This window comes from Schistocerca gregaria, chromosome 7, assembly GCF_023897955.1.
Source record: "Schistocerca gregaria isolate iqSchGreg1 chromosome 7, iqSchGreg1.2, whole genome shotgun sequence".
Classification (NCBI taxonomy): domain Eukaryota; kingdom Metazoa; phylum Arthropoda; class Insecta; order Orthoptera; family Acrididae; genus Schistocerca; species Schistocerca gregaria.
Genome location: NC_064926.1, coordinates 557125047 through 557151085, shown reverse-complemented (window position 1 = coordinate 557151085; position 26039 = coordinate 557125047). Strand labels below are relative to the sequence as shown.

Genomic DNA, 26039 nt, shown 5'->3' with positions numbered 1-26039 from the left:
GAGATGGAGGACAACACAGCTGTGGCTTCCCCATCACAGCAAGGTCGTGCTGCACATTGTGATGACAGAGCTGTTGATGTCTAAAAGAGATCCTCATGCACTATGTGTAGCCTAAATACTGGTCTCATGACTATGTGTGGCCTCAGTATTGGTCTTGTTAGTGCTGTTTCATAGGAAATGGACAATTTTACCTACAGCAATCATCACCCAAATGGGTCTGCATTGCAATGATGCAGACTCACCTTCCTTCCTTTTCAAAGATCTATGAGTTAGCCACTTCGTAATACAATGCAGTACTGTGCTAAATGGGCATTACCTGTTACCATATTTTGTTCTCCTAGTGAGGATATCCGAAATGCTATTTGCCATCACATTCGATATTAATCAGCACGGCCTATTCATTTCATACCCTTGGTCTCCTTATTCACACTTTTTCATAAATCATTCCTGATCACCTCAATGAAGCAGTTACATACTTGCTATCACATACAGTCGAGGTGACAATATGAACAAATAGTTCCTGTAAACAGCTCATTTACGATTAGAAAGGACCACAGACCATTTGTTCCTCACCACTTGCACATGTTGCAATGAAGTTGACACTAACACTGAGATAAAATGAAACCACAGTCCTGTCAGCACTGGTCTTGTGATGTATCATCTAGCATCACTGACACCCCTCACCAAACCATGCCTTGGTAGAGTTGATGAGGATCCACCTGCTGTCCACTGCCGATGTTCAATTTGCCAGAGGCATCACACCCACACTGTGAGCCATAATTGTATAGAGGCCTACTGAACTGATCCACAAACCTCTCCTCTAAATGTTGTGCATTGATAAATCCACCACCGCACTTGTGAAGCAAGGATTATGCTTCACGGTTTTCATGTGATATGTCAACTGATTTTAGTCTCAGATCACGTTCACCTTCAGTGATATGTTTTCTTTCAATGAACCTTAATGTTTGATTTTTACATTTTTGTGTTTTTATCGTGTATTTTCTTTCTTATATTAATATGTAAAATAAATATGTCATAATTTTTTTCATACTACTCATTTGATGACACATTTAAAACCTAGATTCATTGTTGTTTTCATCACATTAGAATCAGTAGACACACCATGTTTTTCACAGACTATGTTATTTTCTTAATTGAAGCACTCTTTGTCTTGTGTTATCTAAGATTTTTAATAAACAGATATATCAATTCTCTCCAAAGGGAAAACAATCCTAGCTGTAAGGTTAATTGTGAACTGAATATGTGCATTACATCTGTCTTTTTTTTAACATTACTTTCCCTGATTTCATGTTTAACTGTGTACAACCATACTGAAACTGTCATACATATATATTGGTTCACTTCTCAGTGAGTAATCTTTAGGACATCTATGAATTTTCATAGTAAAATACCAATCTGGATACTAACTGTTATGTGTTGGGGGCACTGTGTGCATTTTCTATGTATCCTTTGACCCAGCTATATGAGAAGTTCATAGACATTTGGTATGAATGGACCTTCATTTTGTGAAGGGTAGAGTAACATAAAGAATTATTGTAATTTAAATGCAGCTCTGGCCTTTGTAAAGAGATAATTGATTATTGCAGAGTTGGTAATGAGATCCTTCTAGGTTTGGTGTATATTGAAAGTCAAGGATTTGCCTTCAGTATCCAAACCAGCATAAAGTCAAAAATTGCTTTGGTGGTTTCTTTGTGGTTGTGTGCGTGTGTGTGTTTGCGTTAGTTACTTGAACATTACTTACATTTTGTGAGTAGTGTGGCAAGGAGTATTCTGGACAGAAAAGTGCTGACATCAGCATCAGTGGTTTCTTATCTGCAGTGTCATATTACAGCTGAGACAACTGTGAAGATTATATTTCACTGACATCAGCATTAGCACTCCTTTATCTCTATGGTCATACTGGGAACACGGGTCAAGGCCAAACAGGTAAGGGTTAGGACGAGGGTGAGGGGAGGGTGAGGGGAGGGTGAGGGCACTGGACACTGTGTCATCATCATCAGCACTACATTACTGCCAAGGGCATTCCAGAAAGCATGACATAAAAATCATTGCATTCAGCGATGTGCCAGGGCATGGAAGGAGAGGGCCACACACTCCTTCATGTCCCCACACTCCTGTTTGGCAGCCAAATACGATAAAGTATCTGAATTCCTAGAAATACCAAAAATTTTGTCAGCTATGTTTGCATTACTAAAATCCAAAAATTCATTTAGTCACATTGGTAGATTTCATTTGAAGTTGTTTACAATATTGGAATGAATAGATATCATATGAGGGCTATTCAGAAAGTAGGGACTGTTTTAGTCTGACGCCAGTAGGCATGTGCCCATCACGTATATGTGTGTGCTCGGCAGCTCAGTCGCACCCATCTGTAACAGCGGGAAAGTCTCTGCCCATCTGGTTTTTTTGAAATGAGAGCTGCAATCAAAAATCCTGCCAGCTGTGAGGTGCAGTCTGTGATATGGTTTTTGTTGGCAAAAACCTAAAAATTTATTAAAAACAAAGATTCCAAGACTTACCAAGTGGGAAAGAGCCGGTAGACAAGCACAATAAAATAACACACAAACACACACACAAAATTTCTAGCTTTCGCAAACAACGGTTGCTTCTTCAGGAAAGAGGGAAGGAGAGGGAAAGACGAATGGATGTGGGTTTTAAGGGAGAGGGTAAGGGGGGGAAAAAGGACAGGTATATACTCGCATACACACACATATCCATCCTCACATACACAGACACAAGTCTGTTTTCCCATGTGGAAGTTTCTTACTATTTTATTTACATCAAAAACCTTAAAAGATATAGAACTATATCACGAACTGTGCGAAATGTATGGAAACTAGGTAATGAGTGAATGTTCTGTCCGGAAATAGTGCATTCAGTTTAAAAATGGCTGACCCAACATTCATGATGAAGAGAAGAAGGGATGCCGAGCATTGTGACTGATGATCTTGTTGCTAAAGTTGATTGATTTTCTTGAGCGTGGAGCAACCATAAATTCTGCCTAGTGCTGTCAAACTTTGCACAGCCTCTGAAGAGCAGTTCAAAACAAATGCCAAGGAAAGCCGATGACCAAAATTTTGTTTCAGTAAGACAATGCCCAACTTCAGATGACGAACCGCACTAAAGAACTCCATAATTTGTTTGATTGAGAAATTTTGCCTCATCCACCCTACCACCCTAATCTTGCACCAAGCAACTCCCACGTGTTTCCCAAGATGAAGAACTGGCTTGCAACAAAGAACATTGATGATGACATGGAACTCCAGGAGGGTGTGACTCAGAGGCTGAAGTCTCAGGCAGCAGAATTTTATGATTAAGGTCTTTCAAAGCTTGTCCACTGCTACGATAAGTGCCTCAATGTGTTTGGTGACAGTGGAAAAGTAGTATGTCAGTTGCTGTTTCAGATGTATACAGAGTGGACCATTGATCGTGACTGGACCAAATATCTCACGAAATAAACATCAAACAAAACAACTACAAAGAACGAAACTTGTCTAGCTTGAAGGGGCAAACCAGATGGCGCTATGGTTGGGCTGCTATATGGCGCTGCCATAGGTCAAACGGATATCAACTGTATTTTTTAAAATAGGAATCCCCATTTTTTATTACATATTCATGTCATACTTAAAGAAATATGAATGTTTTAGTTGGACCACTTTTTTCCCTTTGTGATAGATGGAGCTGTAATAGTCACAAACATATGGCTCACAATTTTAGATGAACAGTTGGTAACATATAGGTTTTTTAAATTAAAATGCAGAATGTAGGTACGTTTGAACATTTTATTTTGATTGTTCCAACGTGATACATGTACCTTTGTGAACTTATCATTTCTGAGAATTCATGCTGTTACAGCGTGATTACCTGTAAATACCACATTAATGCAATAAATACTCAAAATGATGTCCGTCAACCTCAATGCATTCGGCAATACAGATAACGACATTTCTCTCAACAGCGAGTAGTTCGCCTTCCCTAATGTTTGCACACGCATTGACAATGCGCTGGTGCATGTTGTCAGACGTTGTCAGTGGATCATGATAGCAAGTTTTCTTCAACTTTCCCCACAGAAAGAAATTCAGGGACGTCAGATCTGATGAACGTGCAGGCCATGGTATGGTGCTTTGACGACCAATCCACCTGTCATGAAATATGCTATTCAATACCGCTTCAACCACACGCAAGCTATGTGCTGGATATCCATCATGCTGGAAGTACATCGCCATTCTGTCATGCAGTGAAATATCTTGTAGTAACATCGTTAGAACATTACATAGGAAATCAGCATACATTGCACCATTTAGATTGCCATCGATAGAATGGGGCCAAGTATCCTTCCTCCCATAATGCTGCACCACACATTAACCCGCCAAGGTCGCTGATGTTTCACTTGCTGCTGCCATGTTGGATTGTCTGTTGTCCAATAGTGCATATTATGCTGGTTTACGTTACCGCTGTTGGTGAATGATGCTTTGTCGCTAAATAGAACGCATGCAAAAAATCTGTCATTGTTCCATAATTTTAATTGTTCCCAGTGGCAGAACTGTACACGACATTCAAAGTCATCACCATGCAATTCCTGGTGCATAGAAATATGGTACTGGTGCAATCTATGTTGGTGTAGCATTCTCAACACCAAAATTTTTGAGATTCCCAATTCTCGCACAAATTGTCTCCTACTGATGTGCGGATTAGCCATGACAGCAGCTACAACACCTACTTGGGCATCATCATTTGTTGCAGGTCATGGTTGAAGTTTCACATGTGGCTGAACACTTTCTGTTTCCATAAATAATGGAACTATCCGGCGAACGGTCTGGACGCTTGGATGGTGTCATCCAGAATACCGAGCAGCATACATACCAGGACCCATTGGGCATTTTGATCACCATAGCCATACATCATCACAATATCGACCTTATCCGCAATTCGTAAATGGTCCATTTTAACACGGGTAATGTATCACGAAGAAAATACCGTCCACAGTGGCGTGCTTATAAGCTTGTGACTATTATAGCACCATCTATCACAAAGCAAAAAAAGTGGTCCAACTAAAACATTCACACACGAATATGTAATAAAAAATGGGGGTTCCTATTTTAAAAAACGCAGTTGATATCCATTTGACCTATGGCAGCGCCATCTAGTAGCCAACCATAGAGCCATCTGGTTTCCCCCATCAAGCTAGGTGAGTTTCGTTCTTTGTAGTTTTTTTGTTTGATGCTAATTTAGTGAGATATTTGGCCTGGTCACTATCAATGGACCATCCTGTATAGTTATATGATCCTGCAAATTTGGTGTATATTTTCTTCCAGACTAGGGGTCAATATGCATTCATGTTCAAAGGTCTTGTCTTTTACTCTAAATGTTAACAGTACCTGAGATTTTATGAACTTGCCTTGCTTACCAATAGCTCCTCTTACCTTGACATGTACACTGGACATTTCCACAAAATTCTTACTATGTTTGATCTTGTTTCTAAATTGTTCAGATATACCACCTGCATGCAAAAGATTACTTTCAGTTCCATCAGATGCTACATCCATTCTGTGTTTACAGGGTTTTATCAACTTTACTGGTATCATAGCATTACTTTGGTTACTCATGTTGTCAGGTAAAGATAGAACACAATGAATGGGTCCCATGGCACAACTAGCATCAATTGTTACAGAAGGAACATCATATACATTACTGTCAAAATTACACTTCTTGCTTACATCCTCTTTCACATCATTCTACCAACTGAGATACAAATTCTAACCACAGATAACTTATTCTAGAACGCACTTTTATCTGTGTTATCATCAGTCTGGTCCCAAAAAACTTCAAAACGTTTTCACCTTTATTCTCCAGGCTCACAGTTACCTCACCTTTACTGTTTGGATCATTACTCCACATGACATTAATAAAAAACAGTTTTAACTGAACTGGTATTCCACGACTCCTACTTACAACATCACATACATCGCTTACCTTATTTATATTGTCAACATAATTCACAAATAACTCTAAAATTTCATTAGTCTTAAACTCTACAAATACCTGATACTCATCATCATCATATTCCTCCAAAATACTTCATCAACAACATTACTAAACAATACAAGTCTCATCTCCATCAGAGTCACTTACCTCACCTACATTCATTAGCAATAAGTCACCAGCCTCAGACTTACCAACCTCAGTTATTTCACAGCTCTCATTCACATCTAAATAAAAAATATCACCTAGTTCAGATCCAATACAGCCATCTCCTGATTTACACACATTGAAGAGATCATTAGTATATACTACATCAAAATTCTCAGTGTTCTCACATTTTAGTTTTTGGTTAGCACCTACATCACCATAATTAAACATGGTATACGAAAAATTTTGATCAAAACTTACATGAGAAATCTGATATTCCTTCTGCTAAATTTCAGATACATGTGCCTATCATTAACACTGTCATTATTGTCTAATTGCAAGTGTAACTTTCGAGTCCCATGCTTGTTATGTTTCCTCGCCCCAAAACTGTGGACCACCACAGAGGCAAACTGCCTTTTCCCAAATAGTTTCTTCTTCTGTCGAAATGTCCATGGTTATACCCATTATTCCTTTCCTGCTTGTGTTTGAAATATTTCTCTCTACTGACACTTTGATCCTGATGGAAATTACCATTATCTCTTTTTCTGTAAGTACTCCCATTGTGATTTCTATCATTCCAATTATTATGGTACATACTTCTTTCTACTGCCCTATTCAGCCTGTCAACATATCGCCAGGACCCTGTACTAAATCCCACTGCAATCTTTCTGGTAATCTCCTTTTAAGTGCATCAATCAAAGTCATTTCATCAAATGGTTTGATAAAGTGTGCTAAAACACTTTCAAAGTGCCGTCCGTATTCGTATAATTAGGACCATTTAAAAATACGCTTTTGATTGTCCCATTTTCAGCTTCTGAGCAAAATTTATTTAAAAACCTTTTTTTGAAACTCTGATATGTTTGCCCACTGACTTAAATTTAAATTTACCCATGACAGAGCTTCACCTTCAAGGCATCTTTTAACAAATTTAGTTTTATGGTTGTCATTCACGCCTGCCACAAAACTATCTCTGAAGTGATGTAGAAACCCACTGGATATAATTGCCTGATGGAAAACTTTTGATAGGAGTGTTCGACCATGCAATACCATTGTTTGCACATCAACTCTGGTTCACATAAATTTCCTGAACTGCTGAAATTTTTTGACCTAAAATAGTTACATTAGTTTGCTATTTTTGGTTTAAATTGGTGATATTTTGTTCCATTTTTCTGCTACTGCGTTCTGTTCAACTCTGGCATCATCAACACTCATAGTTTGTCTTGGTGACTCAACTATGCCACTGGAGGCCGTTAGATGAGCAACTTGCTCGAGGAGTCCCAGTGACTGTTTTTTCCTAAACAATAAATTTATTTTCTAAATCATCAACTTTTTCATTTACACGTTTTAATCCCTTTGACAACCAATTTTTTAACTCTGAAACTTGATTACTAAGTTGGTATATCTTATCTTTTACTCATTTTGCTATTGTTTTCAGTTGTTATTTCGGTTAACTAATCATTAACTGTACTAAATTTGCTATTGTTATCTGTCTTCATTTCCTCTAGTTTTGCCAAAATTAACTGCAAAATATCAGTTTTTAATGTTTCTTTACTGGTTACAATTTCACTCAGCTCAGACATGGCTGAATCCTACAGCTTTCATTTCTACCTCACTGCTACCCCCCTCCCTATTCATTTTGTTAACAAGCACGAGTCCACAAACAAATAATCTTCAGACTTAGTTTGCACTTATCTTTTCTTTCTGATGTCCCTGGCTGTAGTTTACAGTCCTCTTCCATTCAATATGGTTTGTCATTATTGGTATGATTTGCCTTGTTGGGCAGCTTTCAGTTTTTTTGCTTCATGTGATTGGAAATTTATTCACACATCAATTGCAAGTGACATAAATAACTTTCTTTTCTGCAACACACAAAACTTCATTAATAGTCAATTAATCCCAGATGACACTCCAACTTGTAATCTACCCCTCCCTCCTTTGTTGTCACTTCTGTCTACAATGACAGTCTTTTCATAAGATTCGAGAGGAGTAAGATTACCATAAACATTTTACTTATCTTTTCTTGCACAGCTGGCTCCAGTGCTTCATGCCTAGGGGTCTGTTTCTTGAAGCTGAAATTTTCACATTTTTGGTTCTCTTGGTCCAATTGGTGTAAATAAATATGAAGAATGTCTGTGCAGAATTTTTTTTTACGTTTATTTGTGTTGCATCTTATGAGGGTTGAAGGAAAAGTAATGCCTCCACCTTCATTAATTGGTTTTGGATGGTAATATTTTAATAAATCAAATGCAGAAATAATCCTTAGAATGTGATCTCTAATTACCAATATTCACTTTTCCACATAATCACCAGCCAATTGGATACATTTCTGCCAACGATGAACAGGTTTTCTGAAGCCATCGCAGAAGTCGACACACTGTTTCCACAACCACAGTCTCACAGTTCTCTCAATGTCTTCATCAGAAGCATAATGATGTCCCCGCAGAGCGTTTTTCATTATCCGGTACAGATGGAAGTCAGACGGTGCTAAATATGGACTGTATGGAGGATGCCGTACGGTGGTGAGATTCAGTCTCTGGAGTTCTGCTGTGGTGGCATGTGAAGTGTGAGGTTTAGCACTGTCATGCTGCAGGAAAATGTTTGACCCACACATTCTTGTGAAATGCCAATTGTGCGTGCAATTTCTCTTTGAGCGATATGATGATCATCCTGAATCAATCTGTCAACTTTTTGCTAGTGAAACTCAGTGGTTGCTGTCACAGGACGTCCAGCTCTTTGTTTGTTACGCAGGTCAGATGTCCCCATCTCAGTATCTTTAAACTTACTCTTCCAATTATGCACAGTACTCATATCAACACAATCACCATAAACTGCTTTCATTTTCTGATGAATCTTCTTTAGAGTGACACCTTCTACTGTCAAGAATTCAATGACTGCAGTTGCTTAAATCACATTGACCGATCATCTGTGCAGGTTTCCATACTTTACACTGTAACCACACAACTGTTCAATGCTAAAGCTTCCTACCAACTGGAGTTGTAGATAAGAGGCTACAGAATAAGGCAGTACCAGCTGCATGCAAATGCTGCCAACTGTTGAAGAGTTACAAAGGTGGAGGCATTACTTTTCAATCAACCATCATACTATATCACACTGTCTTTTGAATTTGCACATTAACAAAGCCAAAATTAGATTGTTCATCCAAAATAAAAAAAAATATGTCTGATCCATCAGAGTTTACTACTACTTCTTTCTGTGGTAATAACAATATTCCAAAAGGTTTACAGTTTTTCCTGACAAATGTATTTGTATTAGTTTAGATTATTATTTTATAAATGAATCCAGAAATAAATGTAATAAACAGTACTAGATTGCATAATTATTAACAGAAATTTTAAGTGTGCCAAATATTTTGTAATTTCAAATATTTCTAAAAAATAAAGAAGCAAAAAAAGAAAAAAAATAATTGTACATTCAGAGCTAGTAAATATCAATGATAAAAATGAAAACAAAGTAATTCCTTTTCATAAATTTTAGCTTGAAATACAACACATTGTGTACAAAATCATATGAAATTTTTTAGAAAAACTGCTGAGACAACCCATTGATCTGTCGAAAATTCAAAAAATATTTCTGGTATTGACTGCTTCTGTTGGGGAAAAGTAATGCTAGGGTGGAAGTCCCTTTGCAATGTGTAGTTCAGGCAGTTGTTCCAGCAGCATTGTGCCAGGCTGCCATAATAAACTGCTTACGTGTTGTACATGGATGAGGCTGCCTGCACCCATTAAGATGTGTTCAATGCCCACAACTGCCATATGTGCACAGAGGTGCATGCCCTCGCCACCCACAACAAAGGTCATCATGAAACGTTCACCATCAGTGTATGGGCTGGCATTGTCCACAATTACTTGATTGTCCCCAATGTGCTTCCCCCTGGATTTACAGGTAACAGCCATACAACATTTATCCAGGTAGCACTTCTGGAGTTACTGGAGGAGGTGACACTTGTAATCTATTGATATATGTGGTTCCAGCAAGGTGGGGTACCCAAACACTTCAGTCAAGCTGCCAGAACCTAGATCAGACAGAAGTCTGGTGGTTATTGAATTGGTCAATGTGGCTCTGTAACATGGCAGCCTTGATCACCTGACCTCAACCCATTGGAATTTTTCCTGTGGGGTTGTCTGAAGAAGGTGGTGTATGAAACCCTGGTGGTGTCACCAAAAGACTTAATGGTAAGGCTACATCCAGCATGTGATAGTGTTCACACAATACCTGGTATCTTTGATGAGTGGGGCAGTCACTAATACGCAGCTGACAAGCTTATTGTAATACTGGAGGCAGACATTTTGAGGACCTACTATTATAGTATTTAATTTGCAAGTGGTGAAAGCATTGTTGTGGGGAGTACCAACAATCCAATAAAGTAACTCAAAAGAGTGATGAAAACAGTCTTGATTGTAATGGTAAATTTACTTTCCAAAGTTTGTTTCACATGTTATATACTTTGTACAATGTATTTAATTTCCTGTATACATGGAATAAATGGTCATGTACATTCCTTGGATCCAGTTGTCTGATACCTATCACAATGTCTACACATATGGTTCCTCCTCATTTCCTTACATTTGTGGACAATACATTGTGGACAGAAGTCCATGTCCAACACCGTCAGTCATCATGGCAACAGATCGTCACATTCATAGGAGACAAGGCCCATCTGCTACACTGGTGACTGTGGCAATCAGTTGTGATCATTGGATATTAAAAACCACAGTCACACATTTGCAGTTTTGCCCACTTCCCAGCCTGTGTCCATGAGGGAATACTGATTTGTATTTATGTTCAGAACATATACTCTGTAACTGTACTAAGAGATCCCAGCTATACTAGTTTCACTCACTCATTTTGAATGTAGGTGCTACTGGAATGTGTTGCAACCTTTGGTGCCTAGTGGAGGTTGTGTTTGGAATTTGAGTGGGAACAAGCTGCAGAACATTTGTGAGCACTACTCTAAAAGTGTGTGAGGAATCAACACTACTGTGCCCTTTCTTGGATCTAGATACCACTCTGTTCCTTGTCAGTTTTGTGCTGGTCTGCAACAAACAGCTGATGTCTCGGACTCCTTTGAGCAGTCCATTGTTTACCTACTGTGACACTGTCTAGTCCCTCCGTGTGTTCTTGGCTCTCACTGGCCATCTGTGTGTGTCTCAGAGAGATTAATGGCTGTGATTCTTCAATTTCTCCAGGTGTATTTTATGATGAAATAAATCTCGAGTGAACAGCCTGGTATGAGGGTGCATAGGACACAGTATTTCGGCAATCGACCATGTTGCCATCATCACGTGTAATGATGTACTGACTGGCAGTGGGCACCATGTATATATAGGACAATCCCCCTCCCGCTCCTCCCTCAGGCACATCCTATGAGTCGGTGCGGTCCGCGTCTCCCGTGCAGTCCACGTACAGTGCCCTTGCTCCTGCCGACTGGGCGCTGTGTCCTAGGTCTTCTCCTTCAGGGGGTCTGCTGGCCCTGCTCTCGTTATTCTTCCCTCCTCCCCGAAGTTGGTAGGCTCTGAGAAATATCCTTTTTCTTCTTAATTCGGGTGATCACAGGTTCCCACGCCTTGCTAAGGATGTAACCACTGTCACGATTTAGTTGTGGCTCCCTTACTCTGATCTCTATGGCTTCTTTGATGACACAGTCCCAGTATTTGGAAGTCTGTGTCAGGACTTTGGTTTGGTCATAATCCATTCTGTAGAGTTCCAACAGGCAATGCTCAGTGATTGCCGACTTACTGGGCTGTTGCAGTCTAGTGTGCCATTGATGTTCTCGGCATCGGTCCTCAATGGTATGAATGGTCTGCCCTATGTATACACTACCACATTGGTAAAATATCTGATTAACCCCTGATTTACGTAGACCAAGGTTGTCCTTGACACTACCAAGAAGGCTCTTGGTTTTGCTTGGAGGACAGAAGATGTTTTTCGCTTGGTGTTTATGTAAAATGCATCCAGTTTTTCTGGCTAAGGCCCCACAAAATGGAATAAAAGCCAAGGCCGCCTCCTCCTGAGGTTCATCCTCAGTTTCCACTGGTGCTGCATGTCTGGGATGTAGAGCCTTTCAAATTTGCCCTTCCTTGTAACCATTCCTCCAAAACACGATCTTCAGATGGTCCAATTTTTGTTGGAGACTGTCCCTGTCAGAGATGGTGTGAGCTCTGTGTACAAGAGCTTTTAGCACGCCATTCTTTTGTGCCAGGTGGTGGCAGCTATCCGCATGTAGGTACAAATTGGTGAGCATCTTCTTCCTATACACACTGTAGCCCAAACTGCCATCAGCTTGTCTTCTAAACAAAACATCTAGGAAAGGGAGCATCCCATCCATTTCAGTCTCCATGGTGAACTTAATATTCTTGTGTTTCGAGTTGAGATGTGAAGGGGTCTGCCAGTTTATCTCGTCCATGTGGACAGATAAAGAAGGTGTCATCCACATATCTAAAGAAACAGGTGGGTTTTAGATGTGCTGATTCAAGAGCTTCCTCCTCGAAATTTTCCATATACATATTTGTGACAATGGGTGAGAGTGGACTGCCCATGGCTACTCCTTCTGTCTGCTCGTAGTATTCACCATCAAATAACGAATAAGTTGATGTCAGAACATGTCTGAAAAGGTTGGTGGTCTCTTGTTCAAATTTATGACTGATGAGTTCCAGGATTCTTGTAATGGAACTTTGGTGAACAGGGGTACCACGTCGAAGCTCACCAGTATGACAGACTCCTTAAGCACAAAGTTGTTGATGCATCCCAGGAAATCCCAACGTATGGGCTAAGCAGTTGTTTGAGGCACTTGGTGAGAAGGTACGTTGGGGCACCAATATTGCTGAGAATGGGACATAATGGAATCGATTCCTTGTGCACCTTCTTCAGTCCATAAAGTCTAGGAGGAACAGCAGCCCTCGGGTGTAGCTTCTTGGTAATCTCGTCAGGAAAGCTGGAATCCTTGAGAAGCGCCAGAGTCTTCCTCTTGACACTCTTGGTAGGATTGGTGTCAATCTTGCGGTATGCGCTGTCACCAAGTAGGCCCCACATCTTCTCAGTATGATCCTGTCAGGATAGGATCACTGTAACATTGACCTTGTCTGCAGGTAATATTACTATGTCTGGATCTTCTTTTAGCTCCTCTATGGTGGCCCTCTCCCTGTAGGAGATGTTCAGTTTCATCAGCTTTGTTTTGGTTAGAGCTCTGCAGGTTTCGTGATGAACTTCTTCAGCAGCTTCAGGTAAAAGTCGAGCAGCTGTTTGTTCCACTGTGCTAATGATGTCAGCAATGGGTACATCGTTAGAAGTCAGAGTGAAATTCAATCCTTTCTTAAGAACCGAAATAGCATGACCATCCAGTTCCTTGTTAGTGTGATTGATGATGGTCTTTCTGCTCCCATTAGAAGATTGTTTCTCCAATATATGTTCAAACGTGGATGCCTGTCGTTCAGCTGACTTCCTCTGGGTTGAGTCTGCTGTGGCCCATGTGACACCATCAACCCAATCCCCTGTCCAGGGATTGAACCAGATGGCCAGTTGTAGATGTAAGTGTAGGAGTTCTTTGTTGGTAGTGTCCAAGCGCCACCGTGTGAAGCGAACGCTCTCTCGTACCAAAGCTAGGCTGCCATGTTTCTTGATTCTTCTGGCCGCCGCTGAGTCGATATGATGCTTGACCTTAGCAAAATTCAGTACCATATGTGCTTCTCGGCACTTCTTAAGAAAAACAAAATACATCAGTAGACGACTTCTCTGATGATGCAGCTTGTCGATCCTTTTCATACTGTGATGCATAGCATTCCCATAGAGGTATGTGATGTGATTCTTCAATTTCTCCAGGCGTATTTTATGACAAAATAAATATTGAGTGAACAGCCTGGTATGAGTGTGCATAGGACACAATACTTCGGCAATCGACCACGTTGCCATCATCAGGTGCGCTGATATACTGACCAGCGGTTGACCGGTGCTATGTATATATAGGACAATCCCCCTCCTACTCCTCCCTCAGGCGTTTCATAGAAGACGGTGCGGTCCATGCCACGCATGTGGTCCAGGTACAGTGTCCATACTCCCACCACCTGGACGCTGCGTCCTAGGTCTTCTTGTTCAGGAGGGTCTGCCAGCACTGCTCTCGTTATTCTTCCCTCCTCCCCCGAAGTTGGTACACTTTGGGAAATATCCTTTTTCTTCTTAATCCAGGTGATCGTAGGTTCCCACACCTTGGTAAGGATGTAACCTCTGTCACAATTTAGTTGTAGCTTCCTTACTCTGATCTCTATGGCTTCTTTGATGACACAGTCCCAGTATTTGGAAGTCTGTGTCAGGACTTTGGTTTGGTCATAATTCATGCTGTGGAGTTCTGACAGGCAATGCTCAGCGATTGCCGACTTACTGGGCTGTTGCAGTCTAGTGTGCTGTTGATTTTGATATTGAGTGAACAGCCTGGTATGAGTGTGCATAGGACACAATACTTCGGCAATCGACCACATTGCCATCATCAGGTGCGCTGATATACTGACTGGCGGTTGACCAGTGCTATGTATATATAGGACAATCCCCCTCCTACTCCTCCCTCAGGCATTTCATAGAAGACGATGCAGTCCATGTCACGCATGCGGTCCAGGTACAGTGTCCATACTCCCACCACCTGGACGCTGCATCCTAGGCCTTCTTGTTCAGGAGGGTCTGCCAGCACTGCTCTCGTTATTCTTCCCTCCTCCCCCGAAGTTGGTACACTCTGGGAAATATCCTTTTTCTTCTTAATCCAGGTGATCGTAGGTTCCCACACCTTGGTAAGGATGTAACCTCTGTCACAATTTAGTTGTACCTTCCTTACTCTGATCTCTATGGCTTCTTTGATGACACAGTCCCAGTATTTGGAAGTCTGTGTCAGGACTTTGGTTTGGTCATAATTCATGCTGTGGAGTTCTGACAGGCAATGCTCAGCGATTGCCGACTTACTGGGCTGTTGCAGTCTAGTGTGCTGTTGATGTTCTTGGCATCAGTCCTCAATGGTATGAATAGTCTGCCCTATGTATACACTACCGCAGTGGCAAGGTATCAGATAAACCCTGATTTATGTAGACCAAGGTTGTCCTTGACACTACCAAGAAGGCTCTTGGTTTTGCTTGGAGGACAGAAGATGTTTTTCGCTTGGTGTTTACGTAAAATGCATCCATTTTTTTCTGATAAGGCCCCACAAAACGGAATAATAGCCAAGGCCGCCTCCTCCTGAGGTTCATCTTCAGTTTCCACTGGTGCTGCAGGTGTGGGATGTAGAGCCTTCCGAATTTGCCCTTCCTTGTCACCGTTCCTCCAAAACACGGTCTTCAGATGGTCCAGTTCTTGTCGGAGACTCTCCCTGTCGTGAACTATCCCATGGAAGTCTATTAACAACGTTTTGTGAACCAGCCTTAAATGATTACTCTAGGGATGTGCTTCAACCCCCTATGTATTGCTCACAAGTGATCATGAGTATAAGATTAGAATAATTACTGTATGCACAGACCATTCAAACAATTGTTCTTCCTGCACTCCATATGTGAATGTGTAATCTAACCTTCCCTCACATTATTTGTTGATTGTCACTGACTTCATAATTAACTCTTGCAATCAGCTTCAAGAGGAGTAAAATTTACTTATCTTCCTTTCCCATGGTTGGCTCCAGTTCTTCACGTCTAGGGTCTGATTCTTGAAGCTGAGATTTTTGATATTATAGGTTCTTATGGTTCCAATAGATGTAATAACCTCTGAAAGAATTGCCTGAGCAGTTAATTTTATTCTCTCACATGTTTCTATATCAAACTGTCTTTACAATTTCCACTTCAAAACCGAAAATTAAATAAAAACACATCCAATCACATCAGAGGCATGCCCACTACTAATCCATTCTGTGGTACTAACAATATTCAAAAGAGTTTACAAATTTTCTTGACAAATGAATCTCCACCAATTTATATGATTATTTAAAAATGAATTCTGAAGTTAAACATAATAAATATTGTCAGATTATGCAATCAGTAATACGAATTTTAAGTGTGCCAGACATTTGGTAATTTCAGATATTTCTTTAAAAAAAGTAAATTTAACTGTACATACAGAGCTAGTACATATCGATTGTAACAGTAAAAATAAAGTAATTTCTTTTTATGGGCCATAGCCTGAAATGTACCACATCATGTACAAAATCATATGCAATTTTTTTAGTAATCATTTGTGATAATAGTAACATGTTTAAAAATTTGTAATAATTTTCAGTACCGCTTACTTCTGTTGAGCAAAGTTAATGGTAGAGGAGGGTGTCCCTTTACAATATCCCCCTCACAAAAATTGGAAACAATATGTTTACAATATTTTGTGACAGACTATAAGGTTTGCCAAATGATGTACAAAATGATGGCAAAAGATAGAATACAGATGTATAGAAGTTTCCAATACACAACATATCAAAGTAAAACATCTACTATACAAGTCATAATTTATACATACTCGTATATTAGAACATGGCATTCAGATTGTCAGATTTGTGGAATATACTGTCACAAAACAAATAATACAAAGTCAAAACTACAACATTACAACACTAAACTATAGAAATAAATACAGTGACAAGCTAAATTATTAGAACTACAAATTGCAAGTTTGCATTCATAAAACCACACCTTCAAAATCTTCAAAAGAGAAGAGAAAAAAAAAGTCACATCCTAAGTGTACAATGAGTGAGCCAACTTGAAAAATTCACAACGGGTACAGACCAGAAGAATATACTGTCATGTGTAGGAATATAGCACAAAATCAATCAGCCACATAAACCAGAATATTTAGGAATATGTTTACTCATGAAAGAACAAAATAATGAAAAATTATTAGGACCTAAGCTTGCAATGTGGGAACCAGCCCATGAATCCAAACCACACTGGGTACAACCAGTAAAAAATGTTTCGACACAACAAAATAAATAAAGTGCATAATCATATCAATAAGTTCAATCATATTTAAAGTGTAATTATTAGAAGCATCTAGTCTCAGTCAATAATTGTATGCTCTCCTTGAGTGCACACATGAAGTCTCGATGACCAAGGGTACCCAAAACAGAGTTAAGCATTAGTTCGCCCACAACTCAAATTCTGAATGAGATACAATATTGCAGTATTCAGGATAAATACAGGTAAACAGAGTCATAAATAGCTTTGAATTATGACATAATTGAGTAGCTTGAGGACCAAAGCTAGTGTATGAAAGCAGACATGTGTACATCTTGTTATATTGTCTACACTAGTAAGTGTGTCTTCCACACTATCTGCTAATGGTTCATACAAAGTAACCTATGTACATAGCAGCCTAGAAAATTCATTTGTTGTTGTTGTCTTCAGTCCTGAGACTGGTTTGATGCAGCTCTCCATGCTAGTCTATCCTGTGCAAGCTTCTTCATCTCCCAGTACCCACTGCAACCTACATCCTTCTCAATCTGCTTAGTGTATTCATCTCTTGGTCTCCCTCTACGATTTTTACCCTCCACGCTCCCCTCCAATACTAAACTGGTGATCTGTTGATGCCTCAAACCAGGTCCTACCAACCGGTCCCTTCTTCTAGTCAAGTTGTGCCACAAACTTCTCTTCTCCCCAATCCTGTTCAACACCTCCTCATTAGATATGTGATCTACCTATGTAATCTTCAGTATTCTTCTGTAGCACCACATTTCGAAAGCTTCTATTCTCTTCTTGTGAAAACTATTTATCGTCCATGTTTCACTTCCGTACATGGCTACACTCCATACAAATACTTTCAGAAACGACTTCCTGACACTTAAATCTATTCTCGATGTTAACAAATTTCTCTTCTTCAGAAACGCTTTCCTTGCCATTGCCAGTCTACATTTTATATCCTCTCTACTTCGACCACCATCAGTTATTTTGCTCCCCAAATAGCAAAACTCCTTTACTACTTTAAGTGTCTCATTTCCTAATCTAATACCCTCAGCATCACCAGACTTAATTCGACTACATTCCATTATCCTCGTTTTGCTTTTGTTGATGTTCATCTTATATCCTCCTTTCAAGACACTGTCCATTCCATTCAACTGCTCTTCCAAGTCCTTTGCTGTCTCTGAGAGAATTACAATGTCATCGGCGAACTTCAAAGTTTTTATTTCTTCTCCATTTATTTTAATAACTACTCTGAATTTTTCTTTGGTTTCCTTTACTGCTTGCTCAATATACAGATTGAATAACATCGGGGAGAGGCTACAACCCTGTCTTACTCTCTTCCCAACCACTGCTTCCCTTTCATGTCCCTCCACTCTTATAACTGCCATCTGGTTTCTGTACAAATTTTTTCACTAAGTCTACAAATGCTAGAAACGTAGGTTTGCCCTTCCTTAATCTTTCTTCTAAGATAAGCCGTAAGGTCAGTATTGCCTCACGTGTTTCAGTATTTCTACGGAATCCAAACTGATCTTCCCTGAGGTCGGCTTCTACTAGTTTTTCCATTCGTCTGTAAAGAATTCAAGTTAGTATTTTGCAGCTGTGGCTTATTAAACTGATTGTTTGGTAATTTTCACATCTGTCAACACCTGCTTTCTTTGGGATTGGAATTATTATATTCTTCTTGAAGTCTGAGGGTATTTCGCCTGTCTCATACATCTTGCTCACCGGATGGTACAGTTTTGTCAGGACTGGCTCTCCCAAGGCCGTCAGTAGTTCCAATTGAATATTGTCTACTCCAGGGCCTTGTTTCAACTCAGGACTTTCAGTGCTCTGTCAAACTCTTCACGCAGTATCGTATCTCCCATTTCATCTTCATCTACATCCTCTTCCATTTCCATAATATTGTCCTCAAGTACATCGCCCTTGTATAGACCCTCCATATACTCCTTCCACCTTTCTGCTTTCCCTTCTTTGCTTAGAACTGGGTTTCCATCTGAGCTCCTGATATTCATACAAGTGGTTCTCTTTTCTCCAAAGGTCTCTTTAATTTTCCTGTAAGCAGTATCTATCTTATCCCTAGTGAGATAAGCCTCTACATCCTTACATTTGTCCTCTAGCCATCCCTGCTTAGCCATTTTGCACTTCCTGTCGATCTCATTTTAGAGACGTTTGTATTCCTTTTTGCCTGCTTCATTTACTGCATTTTTATTTGTTCTCCTTTCATCAATTAAATTCAATATTTCTTCTGTTACCCAAGGATTTCTACTTGCCCTCTTCTTTTTACCTACTTGATCCTCTACTGCCTTCACTACTTCATCCCCCAAAGCTACCCATTCTTCTTCTACTGTATTTCTTTCCCCATTTCTGTCAATTTTTCCTTTATGCTCTCCCTGAAACTCTGTACAACCTCTGGTTCTTTCAGTTTATCCAGGTCCCATCTCCTTAAATTCCCACCTTTTTGCAGTTTCTTCAGTTTTAATCTAGAGGTCATAACCAATAGATTGTGGTCAGAGTCCACATCTGCCCCTGGAAAAGTCTTACAATTTAAAACCTGGTTCCTAAATCTCTGTCTTACCATTATATAATCTATCTGATACCTTTTAGTATCTCCAGGGTTCTTCCATGTATACAACCTCCTTTCTGAAACCAAGTGTTAGCTATGAATAAGTTGTGCTCTGTGCAAAATTCTACGAGGCGGCTTCCTCTTTCATTTCTTAGCCCCAATCCATATTCACCTACTACGTTTCCTTCTCTCCCTTTTCCTACACTCGAATTCCAGTCACCCATGAGTATTAAATTTTCGTCTCCCTTCACTATCTGAATAATTTATTTTATTTCATCATACATTTCTTCAATTTCTTCATCATCTGCAGAGCTAGTTGGCATATAAACTTGTACTACTGTAGTAGGTGTGGGCTTCGTATCTATCTTGGCCACAATAATGTGTTCACTATGCTGTTTGTAGTAGCTTATCCGCATTCCTATTTTCCTATGCATTATTAAACCTACTCCTGCATTACCCCTATTTGATTTTGTGTTTATAACCGTGTAGTCACCTGACCAGAAGTCTTGTTCCTCCTGCCACCGAACTTCACAAATTCCCACTATATCTAACTTTAACCTACCCATTTCCTTTTTTTAAATTTTCTAACCTCCCTGCCCAATTAAGGGAACTGACATTCCACGCTCCGATCCGTAGAATGCCAGTTTTCTTTCTCCTGATAACGGCATCCTCTTGAGTAGTCCCCACCCGGAGATCCGAATGGGGGAAAATTCATTTACAATTCATAAAAAAATACATACTGATTTCAAGTTACATAATGTACTGGGAAGCTAATCCCCTTATATGAAAAAACATTTATGTGGATAACACTGTCTTTGACAGTCTTGGCTAACAATTGACAAATCTCAGTCACAACACTGATGTAGTTGACAGATGCGTGAGTACATTACCCAGCACCTATGGTCTCTTGTAAGTTGACTGGACCAGCAGGGCACAGCCATACAGCAGTGTGGGGAGTGGGTTCACCCACATCTTTCAGTTTTCTCCTTAGAATTCTCATCACACGGTCCAACAGATAGCCAACTTCCTGTCTAGCATTCACATCAAATCCTGAAACATTGTTTTATGTACTAAATATGCTGTTCAAAAACTTCTTCACATCACATGGCAAATGCTCTCCCTATTTATGTTCCAAAAGCAAGTATAAAGGATTTGTGTCAGACAACATTAAAAAATGTTCACATATGAAACTTTAATAAACAGAGCTAAATGCAATGAAAAATGAACTATTAAGATGATACACACAGATGTACTAAAATACTATTCCTAATTTTTACAGTACATATTATGAACATTGTTCCATTTCAGAATTATAAAATGATCTACTCATTTAGTCTCATGGTATATACATTTCAATTTCTAAAGCCCAAATCTATTACAAACCATAATGACATAGTGTATTGTAGATTTAAACTCAGTCAATAGCTAAGATAGAACTTTAGAAGTCATCATACATTCTAAATTCGCGATAAACAAAACACAATTACATAGTTGTATACATCTGCAGTCAATATCTTCACCTGTGAATCCAGTTAATAACACAGGTCTGACTCAGATGTTAAAGCCTTACCCTAGGCTCAAAACTGCTTTTGAATTTAAGGAAGTGAGTGTAGAGGAAATAGGAAAAATAATAAATAACTTAAAGAATATGACCTCATCTGGCTGGGATGGACTGAGTAACGTTATAATTAAAAAAATCAATAAAGAATTTGTTGGAATAATTACCCATATGATCAACAGTAATATCAGGGAGCACACATTTCCAAATATATTGAAGAAAAGTACAGTTAAACCTGTGCATAAAAAAGGAATGAATGAAGAGCTATCAGACTTCATGCCCATGTCACTAATATCAGTTTTCAGTAAAACATTTGAAATTGTTTTGTTGACACAACTTATTGATTATTTCACAAGGAATAATTTATTAGCAGAAACATAGCATGGTTTTAGAAAGCATCACAGTACCATTATGGCAATTACCGAATTTCTCCACAAGGTGTATGATGCCCTGGCTGAGGGAATGCAGACAGCAGGAATATTTCTAGACCTTACTAAAGCATTTGACTCAGTGAACCATGAGCTACTACTAAGCAAACTGGAAACTTACAATATAAATGCCACACCCATACAACTACTGATCATTTATCTAACCAGTTGTAAGCAGTGTACAAAGCTGAGTTATGAAATTAATGGTCAGATCAAACATTTCCAAGCCAGCTATGAAACAGTAAAACAAGGTGTACCTCAGGGCTCCATATTGGGCCTTTCTATTTTCCTTGACTACATTAATGATTTAGAGGCACCTCCGTACTCCCAACTAGTAAGTTATTACTATATTACTAGATCTGTATCGTTTACCAGTCATGACTGGACAGACTGCATCAAGATTACTTACATATATACATTTTAAAAAAATATTCACAAAATTTAGACATTTATACTTATGCAGATGATACCTCACTTTTATTCTTTTGCAAACAAATTAATGACTTGACATTGGCTGAAACTGATGGATTAAGTCAAATAACTACTAATTTCCATGATCAAGGCCTAAAAGTAAATATTAGAAAATTCCAGCTATTACCATTTAAACTTGGTAATTCATACCAAACCTGTATCGATAATATAAGTGGCATAAAAAAAGCAGACACTGACAAATGTAAATTTTTGGGGATATACCTGGATGAAAATCTTAGATGGATAAAACATATCAATTTTGTATTTAATAAAATTAGCAGTTCCCTGTACTTAATTATCAAACTATCAAAATTAGTCTCTGAAAGAACATAAAAAACTGCCTATTATGCGACAACATTTGCATATATTAATTATGGAATAGAGGTATGGAGATGTGCTGCTGATAGACACATGAACAGAATCCTAACACTGCAGAAAAGAGCAATCAGGACCATGCATTGAATAGGATACAGAGATACATGTAGGGAAACCTTTGTACAACATAAAATCTAACAGTATCGTCCTTCTATCTGTACAACTTAATAACATTCTTTGTGGACCATAAAAATAATGAAGCTATGTGCTCTGATGTACATACCCTTAACACAAGAAAAAAGATTGCTTCTTCGGAAACAGAACTAAACTGAAGACAACAGATCATAGTCCTTGGATAAATGGCCAGATATGGTTTAACAAACTGCCAAGTGCTATAAGATGCCACATAGCTAAAGTATTCAAAAGGGAATTAAAATCATTCTTAACTCTCAAATGTTTGTACTCACTGAATGAATACTGATATTAAAATGTAGCTACTCTTAAATGTAGGCCCAACTCTTTTATCTATATGATGTAATGTTCTGAGGTGGTTGTAATATGTAATATTTTTGTAACAACATGGTGTAAATTCAAATACTTATACTATGTAATAACTGTATGTTACATTATGAAGTACTGTACCATATATTGCCAAGTGCATCACCCGTAAGTGGGTTCTTGTACATGTGAATTGCGAATTCCTACTGTTTGTACAAAAATTGTCCAAAAATGCTATAAAAAATCACATCATCTTACATATTACATTCATGAAAAACAAAACATAATTATGTAGTTTTATGGATGTGAAAATGTATTGTATATTTTCTTCCAGACTAGGCGTCATTATGCATCCATGTTCGAGGGTATTATCTTCTGTACTAGAAGTTAATAGTACTTGACAGTTTACATAATTGCTTTGCTTACCAGTAGCTCCTCTTACCTTTACATGTGCAGTGGATATTTCCACAAAATTCTTATTATACTTGATCTTGTCTCTAACTTGTTCTGATGTACTACAAATTGGGCTACCTGTATCAGTCAAACAGTTCCCTTCCCACTGATCAATCTTAATCTTAATATAAGGATACCCAAGATTTGAATCATCATCTCTGTTATTAGACACTTCATGTAAAAGATCACTTTCTATTTCATCAACTGCTATATCCACACTGTCTTTAAAGGGTTTAATCAACCTTACTGGTATCATAGCATTGCTTTGGTTACACATGTTTCCAGATATAGACTGAACACAATGAATGGATTCCATAGCGCAACTGACATCACTTATTACAGAAGGAACACAAAGTATGTTACTGTCAAAGTTACACTTCCTTCTTAGCACTTCTTTCACTTCATCCCAACTATTTGGATACAAATTTTGACTAACCACAGCTAACTTATTCCAGAATGCACATATGTCTGAGTTATCATCAATCTGGTCCAAAACAAACTTCAAAAAGCTTTCACTTCCATTTCCCAGTCTTACATATAACTCACCTTTACTGTTTGGATCATTACTCTGCATGGTCTTAATGAAAAACTACTTTGACTTTACTGGTATTCTATGGCTCTGACTTACATCATCACATACATCACTTATCCGTACTGTCAACATCATTCACAAATAACACTGAAACTTCATTAATCTTAAATTCCACAAATATCTTATACTCATCAACATTATCATCATAATAATATTCTTCCAAAATTACTTAATTAACATCATCATTAACAACACAAGTCTCATCTCCATCAAAGCCACTTGCCTCACTTACATTCATTTGCAATAAGCTATCAGTCTTAGACTTACAAACCTCATTTACTTCACAGCTCTTATTCACATCAACATAAAAAATATCACCTAGTTCAGATCCAATACAGTCATCATCTGATTTACATACATCAATAACACTGTTTTCTGGCCAAGAGAAGAAATCATTAGCACATACTACATCAAAATTCGCACTACTCTCACATTCACATGGACCAAATGGAAGAGTTCCAAGATAAAATTATTGTCTCACATTCCAGTTTGCGATTAGCACATCACTATAATTAAACATAGTACCCAAAAACTTTTGAACAAAACATAAATGAGAAATCTGATATTCCTTCTGTTCAACTCCAGATACCTGAAAGTGTAAATTGGGGGTCCTGTGCTTGTTGTGTTTCCTCGCCCCAAAACTGTGGACCTTAACGGAGGTGAACTTCCATTTCCTAAGTAGTTATCTTTATGATTGTTTTTCTATGAAATTGCCTATGGTTATCCCCATTATTCCTGATGTTCAAAATTTGTGTCTCTATTAACATTTTGATCCTGATAGAAGTAACCATTATCTCTCTTTTTATAATTATTCCCATTGTGATTTCTATCTTTCTGATTATTATGGTACATGATTCTTTATATTGCTCTATCCAGCCTTCGAGACAATTGTCAGGTCCATGTACTAAATCCCACTGCAACCTTTCTGGTAATCTCATTTTAAGTGCATCAATCAATGTCATTTCATTAAATGGTTTGTCAAAGTGTGTTAATTTCTTAAGTTGATTCTTGCAAAACTCTTTCAGAGTACCATCCCTGTTCCTATGATTAGGACCATTAAAAATTCACTTTTAATTCTCCCCTGTTCAGCTTCTGATCAAAATTTATTTAAAAAACTTTTCTCAAACTTTGATATGTTTCCCACTGACTGAAATTTAAATTTACCCATTATAGAGCTTCACCTTCAAGGCATCTTTTAAAAAAATTTTATTTTATGGTTTTCACTCATGTCAAACACAAAACTGTCTCTATAATGTAAATTGTCTAATGTAAAACTTTTGATTGGAATGTTGGATCACACAACACCATTGTTTGAATACAGATTTCTGTGAATGCAATTTTCCTGAACTGTTCCAATATTTTGATCTAAAACATTTACATTGCATATTGTTTTCAACATTTGAAATATTTTGATCTAAACTGGTAATGTTTGGTTCCATTTTTCCGCTATGGCCTTCTGTTCAAATCTGACCACCATTAACATTTTTCAGTTGTTTACCAATTTGACAATGAACTCATTTTCCAAAACAATAAATTTATTTTCTAAGACATCAACTTTTTCATTAACGCTTTTTAAACCATCTGACAACCAATTTTTTAGCCCCAAAACCTGATTACTAAGTTGGTCTATTTGGTATTGCATCCTATCCATTTTACTAGTTGTTTCAGTTTACAGGTCATTTAATTGATCTGTAGTGAAGTAAATTTTTTGATTAACTGATCATTAAGTGCACTAAATTTCCTATTGTTATCTGTCTTCATTTCCTCTAGTTTCACCAAATTCACTGCAAAATATCAATTTTTACTGTTTCTTTGCTGACTACACTTTCACCCAGCTCAAACATATCCTCACTGCTTCCCACAGCTTTCACTTTTACATCACAAATGCCCTTGTCTCTATTCATTTTGTTTAACAAGCACATGAGTCCAGAGTCAAATTAATTTCACAAATAATTTCTACTTATTTTATCTTTTTGATGTCCCTTATCATGGTTGTAAAGTCCTCTTTCATTTGATCTAGTCCGCCGTTGTTGGTATCAAATTGTCACTGCTGATATGACTTTGTTGCGGAGCTCTCATTCTTCAA

At 38.4% G+C, this 26039-nt stretch overlaps 1 protein-coding gene across 1 annotated transcript in view; it reads right to left on the bottom strand.

Annotated features, from left to right (window-relative positions):
* The window catches only part of LOC126282475 (uncharacterized), a 392608-nt gene extending 368673 nt beyond the window's left edge, over positions 1–23935 (bottom strand). The window contains exon 1 of the mRNA XM_049982132.1: positions 23908–23935. Within this exon, the coding sequence (XP_049838089.1) occupies positions 23908–23935 (28 nt within the window). The remainder of the gene's footprint in view (positions 1–23907) is intronic.
* Positions 23936–26039: the final 2104 nt, after the last annotated feature.